Raw genomic sequence first — 25,447 nt, 5'->3', positions numbered from 1 at the left:
TAAATAGATTTCTTTCTTTCTTTTCAATGGTAATCGATCTTTATATATTTTTACGACCATTTCTGCCCACATTTTACGATCACTATTATTAATCAATGAAAATAATTTTAACCAACGTCAGTCACTCACAATTATGGTAGTAGCAATATTATATGTATGAGTATGTTTTGAGGGAGACTTTGTACAAAAGTCGATTGCTTGGGTACCTCTGTCCCATTCGTGTTTCAACCGTGAAGCAGTTGTGTTTGCATGGCTGTGTTTCGGTTTGAAGGATGGGATATGGCATGAATTTACTGGGTACAGAGGAATAACACCTGAGTCCTCAGGGATGGCAACGCATGGGGGGTATCATGGACGAAACAGTATAGTCTGTTATGTCCGTGGTACTGCTCATGTCTATAGGCGACGGTTACCACTTTCCATCAGGTGGGCCGTCAGCTTGTTTGCCATTCTAAGTTGTATAAAAAAAATGTTATTGAATTTTATGTGACGTTAACAAGTAAAATTCAATGACCTTTTAATAGATTTGTGATAATACATGATTATCAATCTGAGATGCTGCATGTACTATGCGAATCTTTGATAGATGCCGTCTGTCAGTAAGCTTAGGTTGACAGTTATCAATATGTCAGTACTTGTCAGTCTCCATCATTAGTGCATTTTGCTTATTTTGACATTATATGTAAACAATTGCAAAAGAAATATTTTATTTTATTATGCTAATTAATAGAATTGATTTATAAATACCTGTTGTGTTATGTTTCGTGGTTGATAGTTGTCAAGGAATTGAAAATTACAAAATAAAATAGGAATTTATGTATCAGTATGATTCCTAGTTTAATTATATGAACAATATACTTTCTATCGTCAAACTTATTAATTAGTCAAAAGGTAATTTATTTTCTCTTTTGGTAAATAGCAATTTAAAGCCAGTTAAATCCATTTTTGACCGCCGTGACCAGTTTAAACTACCTGGATTAAAGAAGAATCTATAAATGATTTTCTTCTTTGTAACTCTGCTCCGCTGGCTGCTATAATAAATAACTAATGGAATCATAATTATTTACCTATCGTATTATCGCTTTACAAATTACGTGATGCAAATCTGTTTCACAATATCTTGTTTAATTTAGAAAACATCTAGTAACATGATTTTGCATTTCCAGCCCGTGTTTATGTTTAAAAAATTACTCATAAACAAATTATAACCAAAAAAATCTTTACAGAGAACTAATAGGGAGAATGCGAAGTTACTTATAAATATGGCTGCTGCTTTTCAACAACAAATATTTGCTCTGGATGCTCGTTTCAATGCATATCGAGCTCCTAACAACCCCAATTTCAGTAAGTTAAAAATATGCCCATTACAGGATTCATTAGTTCCGTTTGATCATTTATTACTCTTCATAAGGTGCACAATAATTTTAGTTAATAATGCACATTTTTTTGTATTATATATTAGTGATATATTATTATATATTAGTGAATTATGTTTTAGAATTTCAACTTTTTTTTAATAAATAATTTATTAAATATTTTATTCTTTTAAATTTTCTATTGTACTGTCAACAAATTCCTTTGCTTGTCTCAAAGGAAGTTGCTAAAGTACATGTTACATAAAAGCCAAATAATTAATAAAACATAATAAAAATAATTAGCATTGTTTCACAGAAACTTTATACATACGACGCCGCAGTCAACTTCTTCGAGAAAATGCTAAATTTAAGGTAAATAAAAAGTCATCTACAATTTCTTTAAAATTTGTATTTGTTTATTGTGATATCTTAGATTATATGTATTTATTTGCATTATTAGGATATAGAAACAATAAAGAAATACATAAATATTAGAAGTCAGCTGCTACAAAGACGCTATGGGGTTCAAGATAACATCTCCATCAGTTCAGCTTCCTCACGTGCAAGATCTAGTAGTAAGGTTAGTTATTTCTAATACTTATAATCCTAATAATATGTATTATAAATGCCAGTGTAGATATTTACATGTTTATTATTCAAATGACTAAATGGATTAAATTAAGTACACTGATTGGCAATTTATTACATTAATATATAAAATGTTTATCTTATTTCATGCTTATTAATCATGATTTATGTCTGTACTTATCTGAGGTCTATACTAGTTCTGAAATAATTTTCCTATTATTATTTTGTTTTAGAGAATATAAACAGAGGGCCTACCATGAGATATTTTCCGAAATTTCGGGCACGAACAAAACAGAAATTTAATGTTAAAATTACATAATACATGCCATTTAAAATTATTAAAAATGTTAAAATATCGTTCCTCTGGACTATCAGGATAGGATTTATGAAGAATGAAATATTAAGCTTCATTTACTGGGTCGATTTTCGTACGAACAAAAACACGAAATTGAGCCAGAAAATTCGGATTTTTGTTTCATGGTAGACCACCAGATTCCATATGTGTTAATTGTTTTATGAATTATTAATGTTTACATTTTAGGCTAGTTTGGCGTTTGATGATTATCCAAGTTCTAATAAGAAAAAGAATGATATGACAATATCTGAAAATTATGCATTTTCTGGAGTTCATCATATATTTGACCAGGTACGATTCTTAATGTTATATTAAAAAAAATTATTAAACCATTAATCAATATTACTTTCATACACATTATTTTCTTTATACAACTTAGAATGTCCTGAGAATTTTATACAACGTAAAACACAATTTAAACAAAGAATCTCTAATAATGTATATATTTTGTACAAATTGTATGTCATCATAATCATCATCATATCAGCTGTTAACTGCTCAGTGCTGAAGCTCCCTTATAAGAGAAATTTTGCCAGTAGTTGTTATGTACCATGTTTGGTTTTTTTTTTGCTATATTGCATATTCACTAATAGGTATTATGATCTCATACAATAATTTCAATATGAAGGTAGTTTTGAATAGTCGAGTATTGATAATGTAAACTTAATATTGTATCAGTCATTAACTGTCCACTGTTGAATATAGCCTCCCCCATAAGGAGGGCATTGCCAGTAGTTGCCACGCTTAGCAGACGCGTTGGTAACCGCAGTTTGGTGTTGGCGATGATTTAAAAAGGACTTTACTGCCCATCCCTCAACATTTAAGTTTTCTTAGTCACCTCTTACAACACTCACGGGAAAGGAAGGGGTGGCCTATTCTATACCTAGACTACAGGACAATTGTTTATTTTTTTTAAATTTATGTTTATTTTTTAACAATGTTTATATACTTGCACATGGGGAATTTTATCTACTTTTTGTGTTTGTCATCTATAATCCAGATGAGGAGGAAAGGCATAGCCAATTGTGACATTTTAAACATGATCTGGTTACCTCATAAGAGGTATAGTCTTTTTTTTTTATGGGTGAAAATGGAATGGTAATTCCTCTGCGCTAACAGGATACACTGGCGGAGCACCAGTGAAGGGTGATTGATGAGAATGAAAACAGGCCAGTTAGCCCATCATGATGAATTCATCAGGAATTAACCATGATAGTTTCCAGGGAGATACGTGAGGAGCTCGACCTGGTTGGGTATATTGCTAGCAATGGGATTCTTAGTTTCCATTACTAACGATCCCTTTCTCCCCCGTAAGAGTATATTTTTTCATCCATATTTCAGCACACTGATCAAGTTAGTGTAGTGAAGTTTGCCAACAATGATAGATCGAAGTTGTGCTGTGCGTCGCACGATGGCACCGTGTCCATCTGTGACGTGACAGCGTCGCCTCCCCGCGTCAGCTTTATACTTGAAGGACACACTAAGGCCGTTACCGGTAAGTTGTATGCAAGTTTGTTATATGTTCATTGGATCATTTACTTTTTATTGCCCCCTATTATCGCATATGTTTCCAACAACTTACAATTCTACAATCTTTAAAATACGCGTGAATAAGCTTTTAGTAAATCACATAGCAGGGTCAAGTGGCTAATTAAGTTTACCTATTACAGATTGTACACTAAATCCAACTTCTGTAAGCATCTGATGTACTATCACAGGTTTAACTGTTCTAAAAAAATTCATCGTAAATAGTTATAGTTAAATTAATGAATGCCGATTTCTATTAATGAAAAATAGAATTTTTATTATTGTTTGTAATGAAAAAACTCAAAAACTACTCAATCGATTTTAAAAAATCTTTCACCTATAAGAAGCTACATTATTAACGAGTAATGTAGTATTATTTTCGAAAATTCTATCTAGCAGTATGAAGTCAGGTCGGGTCTCCACTATGGTATACATATAAGTGCAGCACGTATTGTTACGGGTGCGGGTGAAGGGTGCGACTGGTCGGCGTCGAACGAGTTGCTGGTGACGTGCGGGCTGGACGGCGCGCTGTGCCTGTGGGAGGTGGCGGCGCGGCGCCGGCTGCGCGCCGTGCCCGACCAGCTCGCCGCGCCGCTGCTCTGCTGCGTCTTCCAGCCCGCCAACAACAACATGGTCATCGTATCCTTGCTATACCAGGATATTTTTCAACCAATTAACGCTATAATTAAATGATTTGAGACAATGAGTGGGTAGAAGAAAAAAAGAAAACAAAAAACGTCTGTCGCGGAAGCGGAGGAATGATAGTGCTACATCAGTCTACTCGTGACCATGGCCGGTGAAATTTGATTGAAACATCAAAATATCTCAGATTATAGTTTCCTAAATGATCGCGTTAATTCCTGTCTCTTATCCTGTAAGACAGATTAAAATATATACTTTTCATAATACTAAACTACTAAACCAAATTTGATAAAATTTCTACAGGACCAATATGTAAAATTGTTACTGTATATTTTAGTACAATAAACAATATATATATAACAAGAATTTTCCAAATCGGTGTACAAAAAATATAACCTTCTTATTGAAGTCGCTTGAAAAAGTATAAAAGCTAGCATCCAATCTGTGATTCATCTAATAGTAAACGTTCACTCATCATATCAGCTGTTATCTGGCCACTGCTGAACATAAGCCTACTTCATAGATTGGAACGGTCCTGCATCCACTGACTCCCTGCAATGCATTTTAAATCGTCACTCCATCTAGTGGGGAGTCGTCCAAATGTTCACCTCATTATATAATCGTATCAGCCTTCAACTGTCCACCGCTGAACATAAGCCTCCCTCTTGAGGGGTTTTGCTAATAGTTGCCACGCTTGGCATGCGGATTGGCAACCGTAGTTAGGCTTTACAGATGTTTTAAGAGTGATGCTGCTGCAGATTCCTCGCCCTCTCTTAGTCGCCTCTTACGACATCCACGGGAAAGGAAGGGATGGCCTATTCTATGCCGGGACTACACGAACAAATGGCCACCTGTGCGTTATCAATTCTTGTATCAGGTCACTTGACCTCAGTACTTAGGCATGATATACCATGGGCGTCACATTAAATTCTGTCATATACTGCCATAGTACTGTTTAGATATAATAATACATGTTTTCCACTTTTCCTGGTTGTATAAAAAAAAAATTACTTCCTTAAGAGTTTTATACAGGCAGGCAATGCCCGCGGTATGGTCGAAGTACTCAACATATCCACTGGAATTTATCCAAAAGGTAAGGAGTAAGGATTAGTTGTATTTACTATTTTATAAATGGTGGCAATGGCAATAAAGTGTAAATAAATAAATAAGGTATTTTTATACTAAAAGAATAATTAATAAATACCACTGGACATATTATGTAATGCCAATTTGTCCCAAACTAAGCAAAGCTCGTGTGCTATGAATATTAGACCAGTTATAGATATATTTACTTTTTTTTCTGCACATTTATTTATTTAAATAACTTTATTGACCAAAAGAAAATATGGTATAAAAGGTGGACTTGATGCTAGTAGCATTCTCAACCAGCCAACGTTTGGATCAACAGTGAATCGCGAATGTGGTACTTCCTTATTGTTTATTATTATATTGTACTGGTTAATGGGCAGACAGTCTTCATTAAACCTTAAAAATGAACTCCTCATTTATAAATGGATCATAAACCCTAAAACCTGTTATTGGCTTTTTATATGGATAAGTTGTTATTGTTTTAAGCTATAAATTGTAAGCTGTTGGTTTTCCAATAAATAAATAAATAAATAAAATAAATAATGACTGTATGGGTATACATTAAAGAACTTTGGGGATCACCATTCCATTATAATATAGAAATCTTTCAACGCTTCTAAAACAAACCTTAAAAAACTGTAAGCATAGCACCCTGGTTTATAAAGAACTAGCGACCCGCCCCGGCTTCGCACGGGTGCAATGCTGATACTAAATAGTCCCCCCTCCCCTCGGTTGGTACCGACGCAACCGCTATGTCCGTGTATTTTAAATCTGTAATATTTTCAAAAATATTAATTTAAATTACATGCTGTAAAGAGCTATATTGATCTATATTAAATGGACAATGTATTTAAGGTACATAATTGGATAAAAATTAATGCTGTATTGCTTAAAATCACTTCGTAAATAAGAAATTTTTTCCCGTAAAATATGAAGGATATAAAATGGTTATTGTGGAATATTCTAAAGAGATAGAGATATACCATCGCGGACTTTTTTGTTGATCTTTTTAAGGTGTACAATACTGTAGTACATTATTTTGATTTATCTCGTGGGGTTCAGCCAGCGTTTGCAATGTAAGCGCAAAAAAGTGTGTTTATTTACGACATCACATTAGAAATCTCTAAAGTTATCAATGTGTCTCTGCGATATTATGCATGTATTATACATATAAACCTTCCTCTTGAATCACTCTATCTATAAAAAAAAATCGTTTCAAAATCCCTTGCGTAGTTTTAAAGATTTAAGCATACATGGGGACGGACAGACAGCGACAGCGACTTTGTTTTATACTATGTAGTGATACGGGATTAGGTGAGTCTCTAGAAATACCAGTTATCATGGAACAGATACAGAGGGCCTGTGAAACTTATACAAATAGACTAAAATGTCATAAAAACTGGACATGAAGTTATTGGATAAAAATAACTGCCTATCTACACTAAAAAGATTACATTTTTTTACATTTTTTTCTTTCAAACAAATTACATTTTTAAATGCTGACTAGTCGAAAGTTAGCATTTAAAAATGTGATTTGAGATGACATCTCTCTGGATATGTATCTACTAACGTCCAAAATTTGTAAAACAACAGATCTGATTATGACTAAAAAAGCCTGATTGCAGATAGATATAAATAGAGAAACAAAAAAAAATAAAATATCGTACATATTATATATAAAAAACATTAAAACCAAAAACAAATCTTTCTTATTTAGTTTTACACTGATTATAACTAAAATGAAAATTAGAAAAAAAAAAACACTCCAAACTACAAAGATTACTAAACATAAAGAATGCTATCTGAAATAGATCTACAAGATGACACTTATTTACATTTTTTTTTATACAATTTTCAGGCGGCACCAGCATTCTAGGCGGCAGGGTGTTGTCAATAGCGTGCGAATCAAGCGGCAGAATGTTTTGGGCCGCTAACGATAAGGTATTGAGACTTACTGTTTCTATTTACTGGTCTATCTTTCTCCTCTCTATATTATACAGGTATTTATTTATTTATTAATCCACCAGGTATGTTTTTAACCGATTTTAATAAAGGAGTTCTCAATTTGTTTGCTTTTAAAACTTTTTTTTTTCACTTTTTCACTGTGGACTTTTTTGACTGGCGCTACATTTTATAGGTTTAAATTTAGAATGAACAAAGTTCTTTACCGCTATTATTGTGTAGGTATGTCTTATTTTTTTTAACTGTAGATTCTAATTAAAGCTATATTTGGCGGATTTTCAGTTAACACAGTTATATATCATATATCATGGGACATCAGCTTGTTTGCCATTCTAAGTTGTATAAACAAAAAACAAAAATATATAATAAACTATAATTTTAATTGTAAGAGAGGTAATATGATGCTACCCACGTTTAACTATGTTGCACCAAAATTATCTTGGACATTGCAAATTTGAGTATATTTATATTCGATATTGTAACGTCTTTTATAAATGTTTAAGTCAAAGGAAGTTATTTAACCCTTTCCACTCCAATCCTTTTTTTCTTTCTAGTCCACCAGCTACACGCTAAAATTGCGTTTTTTAACTTTTAAGGGTTTTTCGTGTTTTGTAAATAAAATTGATTTTTTCTTATATGATAAACTTTATTTTATGAGTAATTACAGGATACTATATTATAATTCTTATTTCTAATCTTTATAATCCCTTTTGGTATGATATAAAATCAATGTCGAGTGACACTCGACATTGGAGTGGAAAGGGTTAACTATCCACTAATATAGAGTCTCGGCCTAGTTTAGTGGCTAGTATATCTAAATGTATGTATCTTATTATTAAATAAAGTTATTATTAAAAACTAGTACATTGAGCCACATAGAGTAAGGGGGTCTCCCAGAGGGAGACTTTGTACAAAAGTCGATTGCTTGGGTACCTCTGTCCCATTCGTGTTTCTACCATGAAGCAGTTGTGTTTGCATGGCTGTGTTTCGGTTTGAAGGATGGAATATGGCGTGAATTTACTGGGTACAGAGGAATAACACCTGAGTCCTCAGAGATGGCAACGCATGGGGGGTATCATGGGCAAAACAGTATACTCTGTTATGTCCATGGTACTGCTCATGTCTATAGACGACGGTTACTACTTTCCATCAGGTGGGCCGTCAGCTTGTTTGCCATTCTAAGTTGTATAAAAAAAGACCTTAAGAATGAAATTAACAAATTAAGGTTAGAAACACAAATATAATCAATATCTCCCACCCAAAACTGGGAGTGGGAGTGGAGCGGTTGGTTTTTTTTTAATGGATGATAATTAAATGGTAACCCTACCCGTGCTATTGGCATACGCTGGCCAGGCACCAGTGACAAACGACTGATGAAGATTAAAGCAGATCAGTTAGCCCATCGTGACGGATTCAACTAGAATTAGCCACGATGGTTTCCAGGGGGAACCACGTGGAGGTCGACCTGACAGGGTACATTGCTAATAATGGTGCTTACTTGCCCCATTAGTAACAATCTCTGTCCCCTCTGGAGCGGTCGGTTAGGCATGCGTAAATAGATAGCTGCATCAAAAATGTATAATCATGTATATTCAAATATATATTATTGTTAATAATGCCTGGTAATGACTGGTAGTCCACCAGTCTCATTGCTAGCAATATATCCTATCAGGTCGACTTCCACTTGATTTCCTTTGGAAACCATCGTGATGAATTCCACATGTATTCATCACAATTTGCTAACTGACCTGCTTACATTTTCACCTATTATCCCTCACTGGTACCCCTTCAACGTATATCATTAGCGTAGGCGGTGTTACCATTTCATTAACATTCATTGAAAAAAAAAAATTAAAATATATATTAGTATATTACTGCAGCAGCCAGCAACTGAGGCATTGATGGACGAACGTGTAAATGTGGGCCGAGGCGTAGCCGAGGCATACATACGTGAGTCCATTAATGCCTAGTTGTGGCCAAGGCTTGTATAGTACTTTTCTCAAACAATGCGCGGAAATCAAAAACACAATTTTACTTTTTAAGTTCAATAACGAATAATGAACAATAATAATATTTCACGCGCCATAATGTTCCTTTGTTTTTTTTGAATAAACAGCTTTCTATTTACAAGCCACTTTGAAATTTAAATAAAACCTTTTATTAGTTATTTCCTTGGTAGCCATGTTTCGAAGTGAGTAATTCCATTTTTAAACATAACAGGACAGATATGAGTTTACATAGTAATTTATCTGGCCGCAAAACACGACAGATATGGATTTTCATACAACTTTTGCCGGCCGCTGCCCGCATGTATCTGGCCAGTACGGCAATTTTGATTGATCTTGAAGAAGATTGTCAAAATAATGCTCACATTTCCAAGCATGTTTGAGAAAATAATATTAGCGCATACATATGGACGACCCGCTGTATATGATGCACTATGCACTGTATAATAGTAAGCATTCGTGTGTGAGGGCGTGATAGTGAGCTACCGGCTGGAGGGCGCGGGCGGCGCACTGAGCAAGCTGCGGCGCTGCAGCGTGGGCGGCGCGGCCGGCTGCGTCAGCTGGAGCCCCTGGCTGGCGCGCCACCCCGCGCTGCTCGTCAGCGCCGCCGACAACTCGCTCTATCTCTTCAGGTGCGCCCTGCTCTCCTCTCCTCTCCTCTCCTCTCCTCTCCAGTCACCATAGTAACCGTAGAAAAGGTTTTTTTTTTAAATAGATGACAATGGAATGGTAACCCCGCCTGCGCTATCGGTATACGCTGGCGGGGCACCAGTGAGCGATTATAGGTGATGATGAAAGCAAAGTCAGTTAGACCATTGTGACGAATTCAATAATAAATTAGTCACGATGGTTTCCAGGGGGAACCGCGTGGAGGTCGACCTGATAAGGTATATTGATAGCAATGAGGCTATTTGACCACATTACTAACAATCTCTTTCCCCCCCGGGAGAAAAGGTTTGTTAATAATGGATTCTAACAGCTTCATCGCTATCAATTTATCCAATCTGATTGACTTCCAAGCGGTTTCAGATATAGCAGACCAGTTGGTCCTTTGTGTCGGATTCATAAGAAATAATTGTAATGGTTTCCAGGGGGGTCGCGTGGAGGTCGACCTATTATTGCTAGCACTGGTGCCGTCAGTCATTACTAAGAGTCCCTCATCACCCACTGTTAGTGTTATTTTATTATATATAAAAAATAGTTCATAATAACTTCCATTAAATTCAGGATAGTGGACCGCGACGGCAGTTTAGTGTTAAAGAAGCGTTTCGACACGCTGCACAGCGTGCACAGTGTTAAGTCGACGTTCTGCCCGATAATGTCGTTCCGGCGCGGCGTATGCGTGGTCACCGGGAGTGAGGACTCCTGCGTGTACTTCCTCGATATAGAAGGTCACGCTGATCAACCAGTGGTGAACAAACTACAAGGTAAATATAACATTTATTTTTCTTTACCTTACAATTTTCAACAAAGTACAAAAAGATTCTTAAATCAGCGGCAAATTTTTGTTATTATATTACATTATGTAAAGCGATTATTGTAGCTATACATATATCATCAATTTTGAATTGATTTTTAAGATTCCTTACAGTCAATAAGTTTTTATTTCATATTGATCTCGTTAAAATTTAACACGATTGTAGTTTCATTTTTCGTATAGCAAAATCGTTATCATAATAATTTTTTCTCAAACATGCTTGGAAATGTGAGTATTATTTTAACAATCTTCTTCGAAATAAATCAAAATTGCTGTATTGGCCAGATACATGCGGGCAGCGGCCGGCAAAAGTTGTATGAAAATCCATATCTGTCGTGTTTTGCGGCCAGATAAATTACTATGTAAACTCATATCTGTCCTGTAATTTTAAAATAGAATGACCTTTTACTTAGAAACATGGCTACCAAGGAGGTAAGTAATAAAAGGTTTTATTTAAATTTCGAAGTGGCTTACTAATAGAAAGCTTGTTTATTGAAAAAATAAACAAAGGAACATTATGGCGCGTGAAAAATTATTATTGTTCGTTATTCGTCATTGAACTTAAAAAGTAAAATTGTGTTTTTGATTTTCGCGCATTGTTTGAGAAAAGTACTATACAAGCCTTGGCCACAACTAGGCATTGATGGATTCACGTATGTGCCTCGGCTACGCCTCGGCCTACATTTGCACGTTCGTCCATCGATGCCTCAGTTGCTGGCCGTTGCAGTAATGTACTATATCATGTGCATTTTGTATGTCACAAAATCGTAACTTTTATAGTTTACTCAATTTCCTTATGAATCAGAGCCGAGAGAGTTTTGATTTTGTGTAGCATCGTCAATTTACACGATTTGCTATGAATTCCTTCATTTTTAAGAGTAAGGAATTTTTAATCAAATGTGTTATTACTATCAGATTATTCTTACTAATATCATAAATATGAAGGCATGTAACATCTTAATGGTTAAACTTATCACTATGTGGATACATAGGCTAGTTTTTATCCCGGACGTGGACGGAGTTGCAAGTAAAGGCTAGTAATAAAATGGTAATATGGCAGGGCACGCGTCGCCGGTGCTGGGCGTAAGCTTCAGCTACGACGAGAGCCTGCTGGCCACCAGTGACGTGTCCGGCCTCGTCATCATCTGGCGGCGCAGCTGACACCGCTCGCCTACCGCTGACACCGACCAGGGAGTTTAATATGAACGCTTGATACCAGAGTATTTCAAATTAAATATAACCGCTTAAAATCCATAGTTTAATGATAGTATTACGTTAAAATCTGATAATTTATGGATTAAGTTGAACTACTTTGCAAATTGTCACTAAATATGCAGATATAACAGGTCAGTTTTTTAGTCTCGTGACTCAAAGCTGTCATGTTTTTAAGTTGGTAATAAGCAGACTTTTAAAACATATGTAATTGTAATAAGCCCCCAGCAATTGAATATATTCTTACATAGACTAAAACTAACTCTTTTCGTATTGTAAATTTTATAGAATATGACCTATTTAAATAAAATCTGTATGTTGTTGTTGACAGAAGTTTTAAAAAGACAAATGTATGTATGATAAAGATATTAAATTATTTGATGAGATAATTAAATTATGCCACTGCAATATATTTTTAAGATGAAAAATTGTATTTTTAGACTTATAGATTATACCTGACTAATCTCTAATTATAAGAAATAAAAGACACGTATTGAGTCACAAGTTTTATTTATTATTATTTTTTTCATAGAAATACTTTTAAAAGACTCGACAAAGTCACAATATGAAAAGACTTCCGATGCGTTCACATTCACTAAATACTGCCTACAGCTCATACAAATCAATAACAACTTACAAACAATAAATATCATAATTATCGGACAATTCATTCAAAATAATTCCTTGTATTGTATATAAATGTAAAAGAGACGAGTCTGTTACCTTGGAGATTTCTCGAACTAAAGAGTATAACTTCATAATACATTTATAGAGAAACAAGACCACAAAGTCTTAGCATGTGGCCTGCCAATAATCTAGACATTACTACAGGTGCACTCACATGGACAATTTAATTGGATAATCTTGGACAGCATTTGTTTGTTGGGACGTATTGCCATCGATCAATTTACTTTAATGTCCATACGTACGAGTGTTGTTATATCGCCACATTTACATTGAGTGATATGGGGCAATTTAATAAACCATTAAATACAGGAAATCTCAGGCAATTACTGCTCCAGAAAATTTTAGTTACATGCAAAGAGGCATGACAGTAACTTGACTTATCGTGACGTTATAATTAACAAATATTGCACAGGATTACGCAATAAAATTGTCCGATTGAGCGCATCTTTAACATGTGGTATATGAAGTGAGATGAAGGCGGAGGTGGCGACGTGACGACGCGACCACACCCCCCGCCCTACAACAACGACCGCTCGGACCAGGTCCGGAAATCTCACCTACTTCCATAACAAGATACCATCCCTACTTAGTAACAAAATGAACATCTACCACGTATTTACATCTGTACATTAACGAAAACTTATTAAAATGTAAAAAATAATGTTCAGAACAATAAACTTGTAGTAATTTGAATTAATAATTTGCAATCATCAAAAACTTCTCCAAATCTATAACATTAAATTATATTTACAGCAGTAATAACTAAACAACTAAAACGCAATGATATGGAAATGAGAGGAATTGCACATTAGGTTCACACTTGGACGTATTGCGTACTATATTGATGACGTAATTTTAGTGGCACTCACTTCTGTACAGTCAGCAACAGTAATGTTTCATTATTATGAACAGTTAGTTAGTCGGCATTGACAAGGTAATAAATAATCGTGATTTAACATCATTTAATATCATTAAGTGACCAGGACGGGGTTGGATTACAAAAGGCCGTGCGTACATTGGGTAGTGTGATACAGGATAGCGGGAAAACGCGAAGTTGCTTAATTCTGCATATTGAGAAGCAGTTTCGCGAAGCAACTTGATTACTTGAACAATTTTTTTTTTACATTGCATAATTAAATTGATTTAATTATGCAATGTAATAAAATAACTAATAATAAATAACGCTTTTCGCAAATAATACATCATGTATATTATAATATATAATACATATCTGCGCACGCGTTTATACTTGAAAATATAATTAAAAAAAAAAGAAAAAAATTTGAATGTTCACCCGAGTTAAACCATTTCTGTTGCTGAGCTCGTGTACAATAACACGCGATGTCGACCTCACCACAATAGATACATCTAATTCTACGCTTACAATTACAACTTTTCTTAACTAACAATTGGCTTTTTAACCTCAAAATTTATAGACCGAAATAATAAAATTTTGATATTCTTCATATTATTCGAGGTTTATAAGATGGAAGATGCGTACTCACTTGTGCGTAAATCTAACAAATAATTTAGACACTGAATTCGTTATGATCTGATACTTGTACTTTTGATGGGCACAATTTCATCGGAACAATTATTACACGACAATTGTGTTAAGCTTGGTTCAAGTATCCGAGCACAACAGTGTTTAATCTAATTCACTACGACATTATGAAATAAGAGTAAAAATGTTACGTATGAAAAAATCTAGCAAGTACAATATTGGGCGGTAATAATCGTACAAACCAGGATAGGCCTTTATATTTTACAGTAACACCACGAAAATAGTAAAAAAAAAAAAAGTTAATATTATTATAAAGCTATAACTGCGGGAATTGTATCAAAAATGCATTTTCCATAGTGTATATTAATAGCGATGCGGTTTTGTTTAAATTCGTGGTAGTACTGTAACAGTATTTAATATTAGGCAAATGGGATCACTTAAAACTGTAAAATTCTCAAAGGGCTTATAAATAATTTTCAATAATGAAAGCGATTTATTACATGGCTTTTGTACCTTACTCGTGAATGAAATAGGATACTTAACGTTATTATTTATGAAGTATTACAATCAATAAATCAACTGTTTAGGGCGCATTTATAATAATTTTTTTTTTACATGCACTGCACTATTATTAAAGGAATACAAAACACCACCTACGAACGAGTTCAGTATCGCAATACATTATATAAAAATGAATAAGTGGAAAAATCTAAACTGAAGTTAATTACAGCATTTATAATTATTAGAAAAAATATATTAGGAAAATAGAGTACAAGAATACTTCGAAGCGAAGTCCTGTGGTTATAATCATTAAATTAAACTTAGAAACAAAAAACATGTCCAATATTTTTTAACTAGTGTCTATCTGTTCAAAACATATATATTTTTTTTATTTTCCCTTCTTTACAAACTACCTTTATTATGAAATATTCAATAATATAAGATTTTGTTTTACAAAAAAAAAAAGAAGAAAAATTTATAGATTATTAAGAAAAAAAAATTGAAGAAATAATGTTGAAAAAGCAATGACACTCCGAATTTTATTTCGTAAGTAGGTGGCTTCAAATATGAAGTGTTATTTTCGATATGTCATCTGGCTTGTTACATAAAGGTGCAATAATATTTTGTTCAGTGGTACTAAATTAAATAAAGATACGTTAATAAATGTTTAGTAATACTAAATCTTGGCTATTGTGATGGCGTTACTTACAGCATGTATTGGCGTTACAAACAAATCTATTATTCGCTTGGTAACCGACATGCTGTTACTTACACCGCCCGGAATTACGCCGATTAATAACGATATTCATACAATATAATACAATAATAAATTATATTAATCTGAAAAACCTCGAAAAGGAGTATGTCATACAAAAAAAAAAAAACATGTACTATAGAGATCGCTATCCTCAAATCACTCGAACTCTTGGACACCCTAATAAAATGTTATCTTTTTTATGCAACGTGAAAAGGCAAACTAACTTGACAGAAAGTGCTATTTGTCATTTATAAACACGAATATCACCACTGGCTTCCTACAACACGGAGACAGAGCGACACCTCGAGTCGTGTCATAATACCTCGTGTGTTGCCAGTCTTCCAAACTAATTACACCTATATCTCTGTACCTTGTAATTCTACTGGTAGGGGCAACACAAGGAAACAACTTTTATTTACGTTTATTTCATCCATTTTTGTTATAATAACATTTAGTTTCAAAATATGATTATAGTATCGCGTATTCCAAGGGCGGTGAAGCCTTATAATCATGATCCTATTTATACAATAACAACACACTACCGTTAATATCTCTCTAATTACGAGATGTTTGGAGTCGTTTTGTTCCGTTCCAGAGTGGCTTTGGAGCTGCTCTCTATGCCGGAGTCCTCGTCTCCGCTGTCCAAAACAGTGCCTTCGCCTTTAACTGCTTCCACCACTTTAGGGCTTTCTACTTTATCACTGTTTTCGGCGTGTTGCACGTCTTCAGTGAGTATGATGCTCTTCTGTTCGGTATCGACCTTCTGCGCGCACTTGCCGAAGGTGGAGAAAGTGGGTTCTGGTAGCGACAGGTCGTCGGACTCCTGTAGCGGCAGTGACGTGCTAACCACTGGCGTCTCGTCGCTCATCACGAGTGGAGTGCTGCCAACTTCGCTCGACCTCTCCTCTTGGACCCTCTGCCGTTTCGGCTTATCCAACACGAAATTAAAAACCCTGTTATGCCTCGGTGACGGTAAATGTGGACTCGGGGGCAGGTCGAGCTTCAGCTTGTCCCTTGTGTGCCTGAGGCCGCCGAGAGCCTCGCCGCCCGGTGAGCTCGGGCTGACTGACTCACTGGAGCTGCCACTGTCGACTGGTCGCCAGCATTGATTCACTTCAGTTTCCGACAGTTTCTTGATCTTGTAATCTTCCTCGGTAGTGGTAGAGCCTGGAGTAATGTCTTCGACCCCAGAGTCTGGGGTAGTGAAGTCTAATGAGGGGGTCCTGGTATGGACTAGTGTGGCGGTGGCTGCGGTAGGAGCGGAGGCGGTGGCGGTAACGGTGGGCAGTGGCGAGGGTGGGGGCGGGAAGTCGTCGACGTCGTCCAGTTCACGCTCGAGCAGCGCCGGCTTCACATGCATGCCGGGGAAAAACTGGCTGGTCGTTGTCATTATGCCGAGACTCTCGAACGGTCGCGCCGAAGACGATATGAAGAAGTCCTCGTCGTAATCTATGAGAATATGGAAGATACTATTAAGTTTATGGAATCATCATATTAATGACCCATCGCCAGGCGTAGGTCACTTCTCATACGAGGACGTTAGCTACTGTTATATAGTATACAAATTTGTTTTTTTCCTTGCACCGATATATTTTGCTCTGTTCACTATAGTCGTTTGTTGTAATACATGATAAGAATGCAATTCCTTCTGAAGAGTGCTGACACATTTTATTCTGTGACAATTTTATGTTGGTACAAAAAAAAAACGATAATGTCGACGGCGATACAGAAGGGTAACAGTAACATTTATACCAATAGAAAGCAACTTACCAGCACCAAAAGCAATACCAGCCCGCAGTGGATATAAGTCGAGAGCATTTGGAGTTCCGAAAAGTTGTCCGTAGCCTAGTTCTGCCTCCTCTGCGCTGCTCGGGTCCCAATCTAAAAAGCAAACCAATATTAGACACTGAATAAAATCGAAGTATTTGAACCTGTTTAAACGTGTTTTTTTTTATACACACGGGTAGATAGCATTTTTGAAAATAATATATAGCTTATGTTGTTCACTGATAATGTATCTTTCTATAGGTGAAAGAATTTTTAAAACCGGTTAAATAGTTTTTCGACTCTTCTTCGGGGAAGTCTTTTGACTCCACAGACTTAAGCCACAACGTACCTGAGTAGGTGGAGAAGTCCGGCATGTAGGCGGCGGGCGAGTGCGTCTCGACATCGGCCACCTCGCGCGGGTATTCGTACACGCAGTGATACTTCTGTCGCTTAAACACTACGCGCTTCTTGTGCTCCTGTAAATTTAATCATAACTGTCAATTATATCACAGACTATATCCCCGCTTTAAATGTTTTACGTTGAAGGAGTTACGGTTGATATATGAGGGTAAAATCAGGGGTAACAACGAAATGCAATTACGAATTTTTTGACTCAATTTCGTATTTTTGTTCATACCGAAAACAATGTAGTAAATAGAGTTTAAGATTTTCGTCTTAAATCCTACCATGAAATCCCAAAGCAATGATATTTTAACATCAAATTCGTGTTGCGTTCGGCTTAGAAATTTCGGATACCATTTCATGGTAAGCTCTTAAATTAATTGGCCTATTGTAGCGTATATTTGCTTGGGCATGTCTGTCCCATTCGTGTTTCGGTTTGAAGGGTGGGATATGGCGTGAATGTACTGGGTACAGAGGAATAACACCTGAGTCCTCAGGAATGGCAACGTATGGGGGTATCATGGACGAAACAGTATACTCTGTTATGTCCATGGTACTGCTCATGTCTATAGGCGACGGTTACCACTTTCCATCAGGTGGACCGTCAGCTTGTTTGCCATCCATTTTAAGTGGTATAAAAAAAAAAACAAAAAAGAATTTTACGACAATGGTTTCCAAATAGAGTTCGGGCGAAGCTACAGAAAATACTAGTTTAAATATATATTACCGGTGTAGCTTGCTCGAAGCTGCGCAACGATGACTTCGAAGGGGCGGCGCGGCAGTCCCACGAGGACGGCACGAACTCCACTTCATCACCCTCCGAGCCCGAACCAGAGTCTCCGGAGGCTTCTGACGGAGCACCAGAGGACGCTTTGTCTCCGCCTTGTGCCGCGCCCGACTCGGAATTGCTTCCTCGTTGCTGCATAAAATAATTATTTAGATCAGTGTGGATGGGTAGAGGCTTTTGGAGGTAAATGATCATGCACGTGATGTCGAGGCAAACAGATGGAGACAAAGCACCCATAGCAAAGCGAAGAAAGCAACATAAAATTAACATGAACTCTGACAATACATAGATACATACATAAATAATGTAACTGTATAGAATCAGAGATGCCACGCATATAATGGCAGGCGGAGAAGCGAAAGGATGAAGGGGGAACTGTTTAAAGTATATGAAATCATCGAAGCTAACTTCACAGCCGCATATTTTCAAGTGTGCCCAATGTTATTGAAAGGCACAATGGATAAAGAGTGAATCCTAGCGGAGGCAGGCCAACTAACTGGTAGAAAGCGGTTACCGTCGCCTGTAAGTAAGTGGTAAGCCCCCGGGAATTTACAACGAGAATTTTGTACTCTGCTGATCAAAATCTCTTAGGATAGGTTCTAATATTTTTAATAAAAAAAGGAGAGAACATTGAATAAAATTCAATGAACTCTCTTGAAGTTAAGACCTTATCTCACAGAGTTATGGGGGCAAATAATAAAACTCATGTTTTATTTAATCCTATGTGACAATTAATGAATATAATATTTTAATATGGACATTTTGTTATTTGACCCTCTCATTTACATAATATATACTTAATAAAAATTTCCTTTTTCCTTATAAATCCTTTATTTCTTTTTTATAAATAATTATGTAATATGAATAAAATCATCACGTAGTTAGGATAAGGACAGGAAGATGATGATGATGATGATGATGATTAATATAAATATAATGATGAATTAATGAACTACGTACAAGCACAATATAAACGGATGATGAAAATAAATAGATAAGGGAGGGAACTTACATGGTCGAAGTGCGTGGAGGGTACGACCGAGGTCTCGTGGCCGTCCCCGTCCTACGCGCCACACAGACAAGTTACAAACATGCAAGCACACCGACACCCACACGGGACCTTATATGTACATATGTATAGTCTAACATCCATAGACAACACCTCGCAACTTTTTTTATAAGGCATTTTTTTGTATACTCACTTTTAATAGTTTTTACACTTTTAATAGATATTAGGGTAGGCAGATTTATTCCTTATAGAGATTTATTTCAGTCAATTAGTTACAAATTAAAATAATGCATTGTAATTACACCGACGATAAAATTTTTTTAGTATAAGGACATGTATGTTGCCAGAAGTAAAAATTTCGATGGTAAAAATCAGTCGGCATAAATTATTATTTGACCTTAAAAATGGTTATATATTATATTTTACAGACTTCAAATTGTGAAAGTTGTATATATTGTCATTAATGCAAAGAAGAAACGATAACGACTGTACATGTATACATATCTAATCTGATATTAAAGGAGAAAACCCCCTGACCATTTGGCAAGACTGAAAAAAAAATTAAACTGTCTTGAAACAGATTTATAGAGAAGTTAACGCATTCAAATAATCATTAGTAAATTGTAATCTAGTAATGTAGAGTTCACTGGTAAAGCTTGCCAATAGAGCAGGGGATCCAAGAATATACTTTAGGTATAAAAAGCGAAGAGCCTTTCCTTTAAATTAATCACTATTTACTTTCAATCAATCAATTTAACTCCATAGTCTAACCTGCTAAGGAAATTATATGCGAGACATTTTACAGTACATCAATTATAAACAACGCAGTACATATTTTTATTTTCAGACTACAGAGTTAAATTGTAGCTCTAGATATAAGGTTACTAAATCTCATCAAACCGTCCACTAAGCGAGGAAAGATGCTACCCACACCAGAACAAGTAATATTTTAAACATTAGATTGATAAATTTAATGTTGCGATCACATCTAGGGCATATTACGGAGCCTATTCTGAGCAAGGGCATTGCCAGTCCCAGTGTAAATTGAAGACTAGTCCGCTTAGACAAAGTACAAGCGAATCGACTGATTGAGAATCCTTTGGGTCAGTGCTCACATGAAAAAGAACGAGACAGCGAACGTCACTATCTCATTCTATCTCAGGGGCGATGGGATTGTTAGTAATAGAGACTAAGGGCCTCATTGTTAGCAATATACCCAACCAGGTCGACCTCCACGTGACCTGCCTTGGAAATTATCATGTTGAATTCCAGGTATATTCATCATGACGGGCTAAGTGATTTATTTTCATCCTCACTTATCATCCCTCATTGGTGCCCCGCCGGCGTATACCGTTTACACGGGCGGGATTGCTGCTTCATTTTCATCCATTAAACATTCTATCTCTTGGACTCGCTAGCAAAAACGATTCTATGAATAGATTGGTCTGTACTTTGTCTTGGGGCCTACACATCTTTTTTGATCACATTTTAAAAAAATAATACGTTACAGTATAATCGTAAAACGTTCATACTCTTTTCTACAAAAAAGGTTCTTTACATTTTATACATTCCTTTCATAGCAGGAGCCGATTATACACCCGATGTGAACGCTTCATAGTATTTCTTTGCAACACAACTAGCACATATATTCCTCGGTATACCAGTTGGCAATTGTTATTAATTTAACTATGTCTGAAGCAAATATATTTTCAATCTAATATTTCTTTACAGGATAGCATAAATATTGTACACAGGAAATTCACATATTCAATTTAAATTTACGATCGGGACTCATTCCGATCGTGAATTTAAATATGTTTAAACAACGCGACGCTTAAAATAATACAAATTTTACATTTCTTATGAAATAATTATCATTATGGAATAAAGCCAATCTCCGTCAGATTGTGAATTTTTTTTTTATTGCGACAGCGATTTAGAAAGATTTATTTATTGCAAAACACATAAAATGGAATAAAACAAAAAAAAAAAAAAAAGTGAATAAATAAGAAAAAAATATAGAGAAACTATATGTATTAATATTTTTTATAAATTTATAGTTAAAGTATGCAAGATTTTGGCATCTATTAAATGGAATCAGATAAATAATTTTATAATAAAATCAAAGGTTATATTAATATAGCTATAATATATTATACACCAAAACTGTATATATAATTCTCTTACCTTCCAAATGAACTCGCCGCTGGAGGAGTTGCTGGAATGCGAATCGCTATCGCTGTCCCACTCTTTCAATATATCTACAGCGGTGTCTGGTTTGCTGTCCTGCTCGTACTCGGGCGACGTTGGTTCCGTTGGCGAATCTTGAGTGAATGACGTAGTCATGATTTCTTCTGCTGGACCTGACACAATTTTTGTAAAATTATTATTAGCAAATTCGTATTTGCGTTGAAACAAGATTTAGCGCGATTTAATGATTTAATGTTACAAACTATAAGTGAATATTTGCAAAAAGGCTACTTATATTATTCTTGGCAATATATAATTGGTTTATTTTTTTAAACTGTATATTTTTTTATACAACTTAGAATGACAAACAAGCTGACGGCCCACCTGATGGAAAAAGGTAACCGTCGTCTATAGACATGAGCAGTACCATGAACATAACAGAGTATACTGTTTCGCCCATGATACCCCCCATACGTTGCCATTCCTGAGGGCTTTACTCCTCTGTACCCAGTAAATTCACGCCATATCCCACCCATGTAAACACAACTGCTTCACGGTTGAAATACGAATGGGACAGAGGTATCCAAGCAATCGACTTTTGTACAAAGTCTCCCTCTGGTATCCGATACACTGCATTAATTTTGTGTAACATTGATGAAATAAAAGTTATGAAGAAATAAATACATAGAAATCTATTTACTCACCAGTGAATCTGATATCACTCAACAGTGGAAGGTATGAATCGAACTGACAGAATTTCTTCTCATTCAGTAAGAAATTCTCAGTGACCGACGTTAATTTATCGTCAACGCCATTCGTGTTTACTTCTTCAACCTCTTGTGAATCTATATTTTCAGATATTTTCTGTTTAGGACTACTGATTATTTTATTTACAAGATGAGATTCATTATTTTCAGACTTAAGTTGAGGCTGATCTTGATTAAACACTTGTTCGCATTTATCGTTAACACAGAAATCTTTAGTCTCGTCATCGACATTGCTCTCCAGCAGTTCTTCGAATGTTTCGTTTAGAAATTCAACTGTCGCGTACTTCTCACTGCTGCCATTGCATTTTATTTCAGTTTCATTATTTCTTTCCTTTGAAAATGATCCGTTTATAACAGTTTTCGGTGAAACAGATAAAGTTAAGTTATTTACAACAGGCTCGATAATTTGTGTTAATTCGTCTACAGCTTCTATTTTAGGGGCTCCTTCGTTATTCAATTGGCTTATATTCTTTTCAAAATTATCTTCCTGTAGTTTATGACTATTTTCTTGTACGTTATCTTCAATGGCTTCCAATGAATTAGGTTTTTTAACTTCATTGAGATCATTTTCAGCTACTCCATTCACAATAGGTTTTATTAAATGTTCATCGCTTTCAGTTCTTATATTAATCCGCTGATTTTCATGAGAATCGTAGGTGTTGTTAAGATCTAAAAGCGGTGTTGCTGTATGAGAGTCATAAGTTCTATTCGGGCTATCTTTAGCCACTTCTTTGGGGCTCTCTGTAATTATTATTGAATGAGGCTGATCCATTTCTTCTTCAGCAAAATCTATTAAAAAATTGTTAACTGGTACATTAATATGAGATTCATTTAAATTTATATTATTAGGCGGACTTATAGTTATATGTTGTATAGGTTTATTATCGTGGCTTTTTTCAGGTTGCCTATCCTGATCAATATCTACTTTCTTCAAACTGCCCATTGCAAGTTCACTAGACTTTCTCTCACTCTTCAGTAACATGGAACTTGCATCTATTACGGAAGAGAGATCTTGCGGTCTCTGTCTCACAGAGTCCTCAAATTGCCGGAATTCTTCAGAACTAATACCACTCTCTATACTTTGACTAGACTTTTCTCTCGAATGTACATCTTGAGGTTTGCACATAGCAGAGTTCTCGAAATCTGAGTATGATGGAGTGCGTTCTGTATTTGCCACGCTGTCTTTGTTGCTATTTTTACTTAGAGTTTTACTGTCACCTTCTAATATTATGCCTGTATCAATATTACTAGTACACTCATTACTTGTATTTGATGATATATCTTGAGGTCTTATTTCGGCTGATTGTAGAAATACTTGGAAATTTGGTATGTTCATTTCTAGTGATTCAGCTTTAATATCTGGCAGCTTTATAGGTATGGCTTCAACATCTTCATTTCCAATTTGTCCTGTTATAGGTGTACTTGTAACGGAGGGGGTCATGTCTTTATAGTTAGAGTTGGGACTGTCGTTAATTTTATTTATTGATTCTTGGTTCTCGATGTTTTCTAACCCATCATGGCTGTTTAGCAATTGGTCTTGTAAACAAGAAATCTCGACGCTATCCATTTTCTTAATACTAGGTTGTATAGTTAATTGAGGACTAGTTTCAATACATTCCGCATCGTCCATAATTTTAGGTGGTGTCAAATGCACTTCATTTCCTATAGGTGATCTTCTCACTAGCTCCGGTTGCTGTAATTTCCAAATGTCATCAACAACTGACAGCACTTCTGTTGTACAATTGGAGTAAGACGGCAAACCTGAGATCAATGTACCATAAGCTAGGTCTTCTTTTGTTTGTGAATTTTTCGTGGAATCCACTTCAGATTTTGTAACGATGGACGGAGTCGCTGCGGTCGTTTCAGTTTTCGCCTTTGTGTACGTATAGTTGTCGTTCGCGGTAATAGAATCCGGAGAAAACGATTCACATGCTTCGGATTTGCTATCGTGGACTATGTAAGTAGAACAGTGGCTCAACTCTTTTTCATCATCATTGTGAGTTAACGTATTGCTACTCTCACTGTGTTCGTCTTCCTTTTCAGGTTCATGCTCTGCGGGAATGTCGGAGTCCATAGCTAAATCGTCGAAGTTTTCCTCTACATTGTAAAGGGTATCGTTCGAACACCAGGAATCTATGCTGGTCGCTTTTGACGAACATTGGGTGTCAAAAGGCTTCGAGATTTTAGCATCGGTGGGCACTGTCGTTCGAGATAGAGTGGACCCGGTGCCGTTGTCGACGTTATCGGTCGTATCGGGAGCTGATGTATCAGTGGTAGGGCTCAATAAAAATGGAGATACTTGTGAAATCCTCTCGCAATTGGACTCATGTTCTTCTTCATTTTTATTATAAGTTCTGTCATCGATTGGTGAATGTACATCTGTTGCAGGTTCTTTATGTGGACTGGCATTCAAACTGTCTGCGCTCATTGTTATTCTGCAAAAAAATATGTTACTAGAATATTTTAGTTTATAGTACTAGTACTAAACTGTTTTCACTACTTATTGTACACATACTGCCCGCTGGTAATTAATGCTCCTTTCCACTCAGGGTTTGCTGGAAGAGAACTCTTACAGAATTTAGCTCGCTTGTTATCCATCTTTATTTTATATAAATTATAACAATATAAATTTTGTGCACAATAAAGTATAAGTAAATAAATACATTTTTTATACCTGTGTTACGAAGCAAGTAAATATTATTTTTATATAAAAAAAGCAAACAAGTTGATGGTCTGCTTGATGGAAAGTAGTAACTATTGTTACAAAACACAATATATATAATATTTCATATAATAAAATATACATATATCTTATTTTAACACCCTCGTCTTTAAAAAAGAAAACCGTTTCTAAATATTATAT

The 25,447-nt window shown here is 35.6% G+C and overlaps 2 protein-coding genes across 6 annotated transcripts in view; one reads left to right on the top strand and one right to left on the bottom strand.

Moving 5' to 3' along the window:
• Positions 1 to 658: 658 nt before the first annotated feature.
• LOC113513179 (WD repeat-containing protein 13-like) lies at positions 659 to 12,717 on the top strand. The gene is made up of 12 exons (XM_052903573.1): positions 659 to 891; positions 1,227 to 1,344; positions 1,672 to 1,727; positions 1,816 to 1,935; positions 2,485 to 2,589; positions 3,640 to 3,793; positions 4,298 to 4,464; positions 5,500 to 5,560; positions 7,415 to 7,497; positions 9,993 to 10,156; positions 10,752 to 10,951; positions 12,062 to 12,717. Exons 2-12 carry the CDS (start codon positions 1,263 to 1,265, stop codon positions 12,160 to 12,162), a joined length of 1,293 nt encoding a protein of 430 aa, XP_052759533.1. The 5' UTR covers positions 659 to 891; positions 1,227 to 1,262; the 3' UTR covers positions 12,163 to 12,717.
• Positions 12,707 to 25,447, bottom strand: part of LOC113513209 (uncharacterized) — a 56,141-nt gene continuing 43,400 nt past the window's right edge. For 3 of the 5 annotated variants that reach the window (XM_052903568.1, XM_052903569.1, XM_052903570.1), the window contains 7 exons: positions 22,522 to 25,019; positions 21,815 to 21,990; positions 19,631 to 19,681; positions 18,559 to 18,750; positions 17,779 to 17,905; positions 17,433 to 17,543; positions 12,707 to 17,111 (listed from right to left, as the gene is read on the bottom strand). In XM_052903568.1, coding sequence (XP_052759528.1) covers positions 16,222 to 17,111; positions 17,433 to 17,543; positions 17,779 to 17,905; positions 18,559 to 18,750; positions 19,631 to 19,681; positions 21,815 to 21,990; positions 22,522 to 25,019 — 4,045 coding nt within the window. In that variant the 3' untranslated portion in view covers positions 12,707 to 16,221. The remainder of the gene's footprint in view (positions 17,112 to 17,432; positions 17,544 to 17,778; positions 17,906 to 18,558; positions 18,751 to 19,630; positions 19,682 to 21,814; positions 21,991 to 22,521; positions 25,020 to 25,447) is intronic. The other 2 variants (XM_052903571.1, XM_052903572.1) reach the window with 1 other exon arrangement.

Source organism: Galleria mellonella, unplaced genomic scaffold, assembly GCF_026898425.1.
Source record: "Galleria mellonella isolate WM207_F2 unplaced genomic scaffold, CSIRO_AGI_GalMel_v1 utg139, whole genome shotgun sequence".
Lineage (NCBI taxonomy): Eukaryota > Metazoa > Arthropoda > Insecta > Lepidoptera > Pyralidae > Galleria > Galleria mellonella.
The sequence above is the reverse complement of the archived record's forward strand: the minus strand, read 5'-3'. Positions and strand labels throughout refer to the sequence as shown.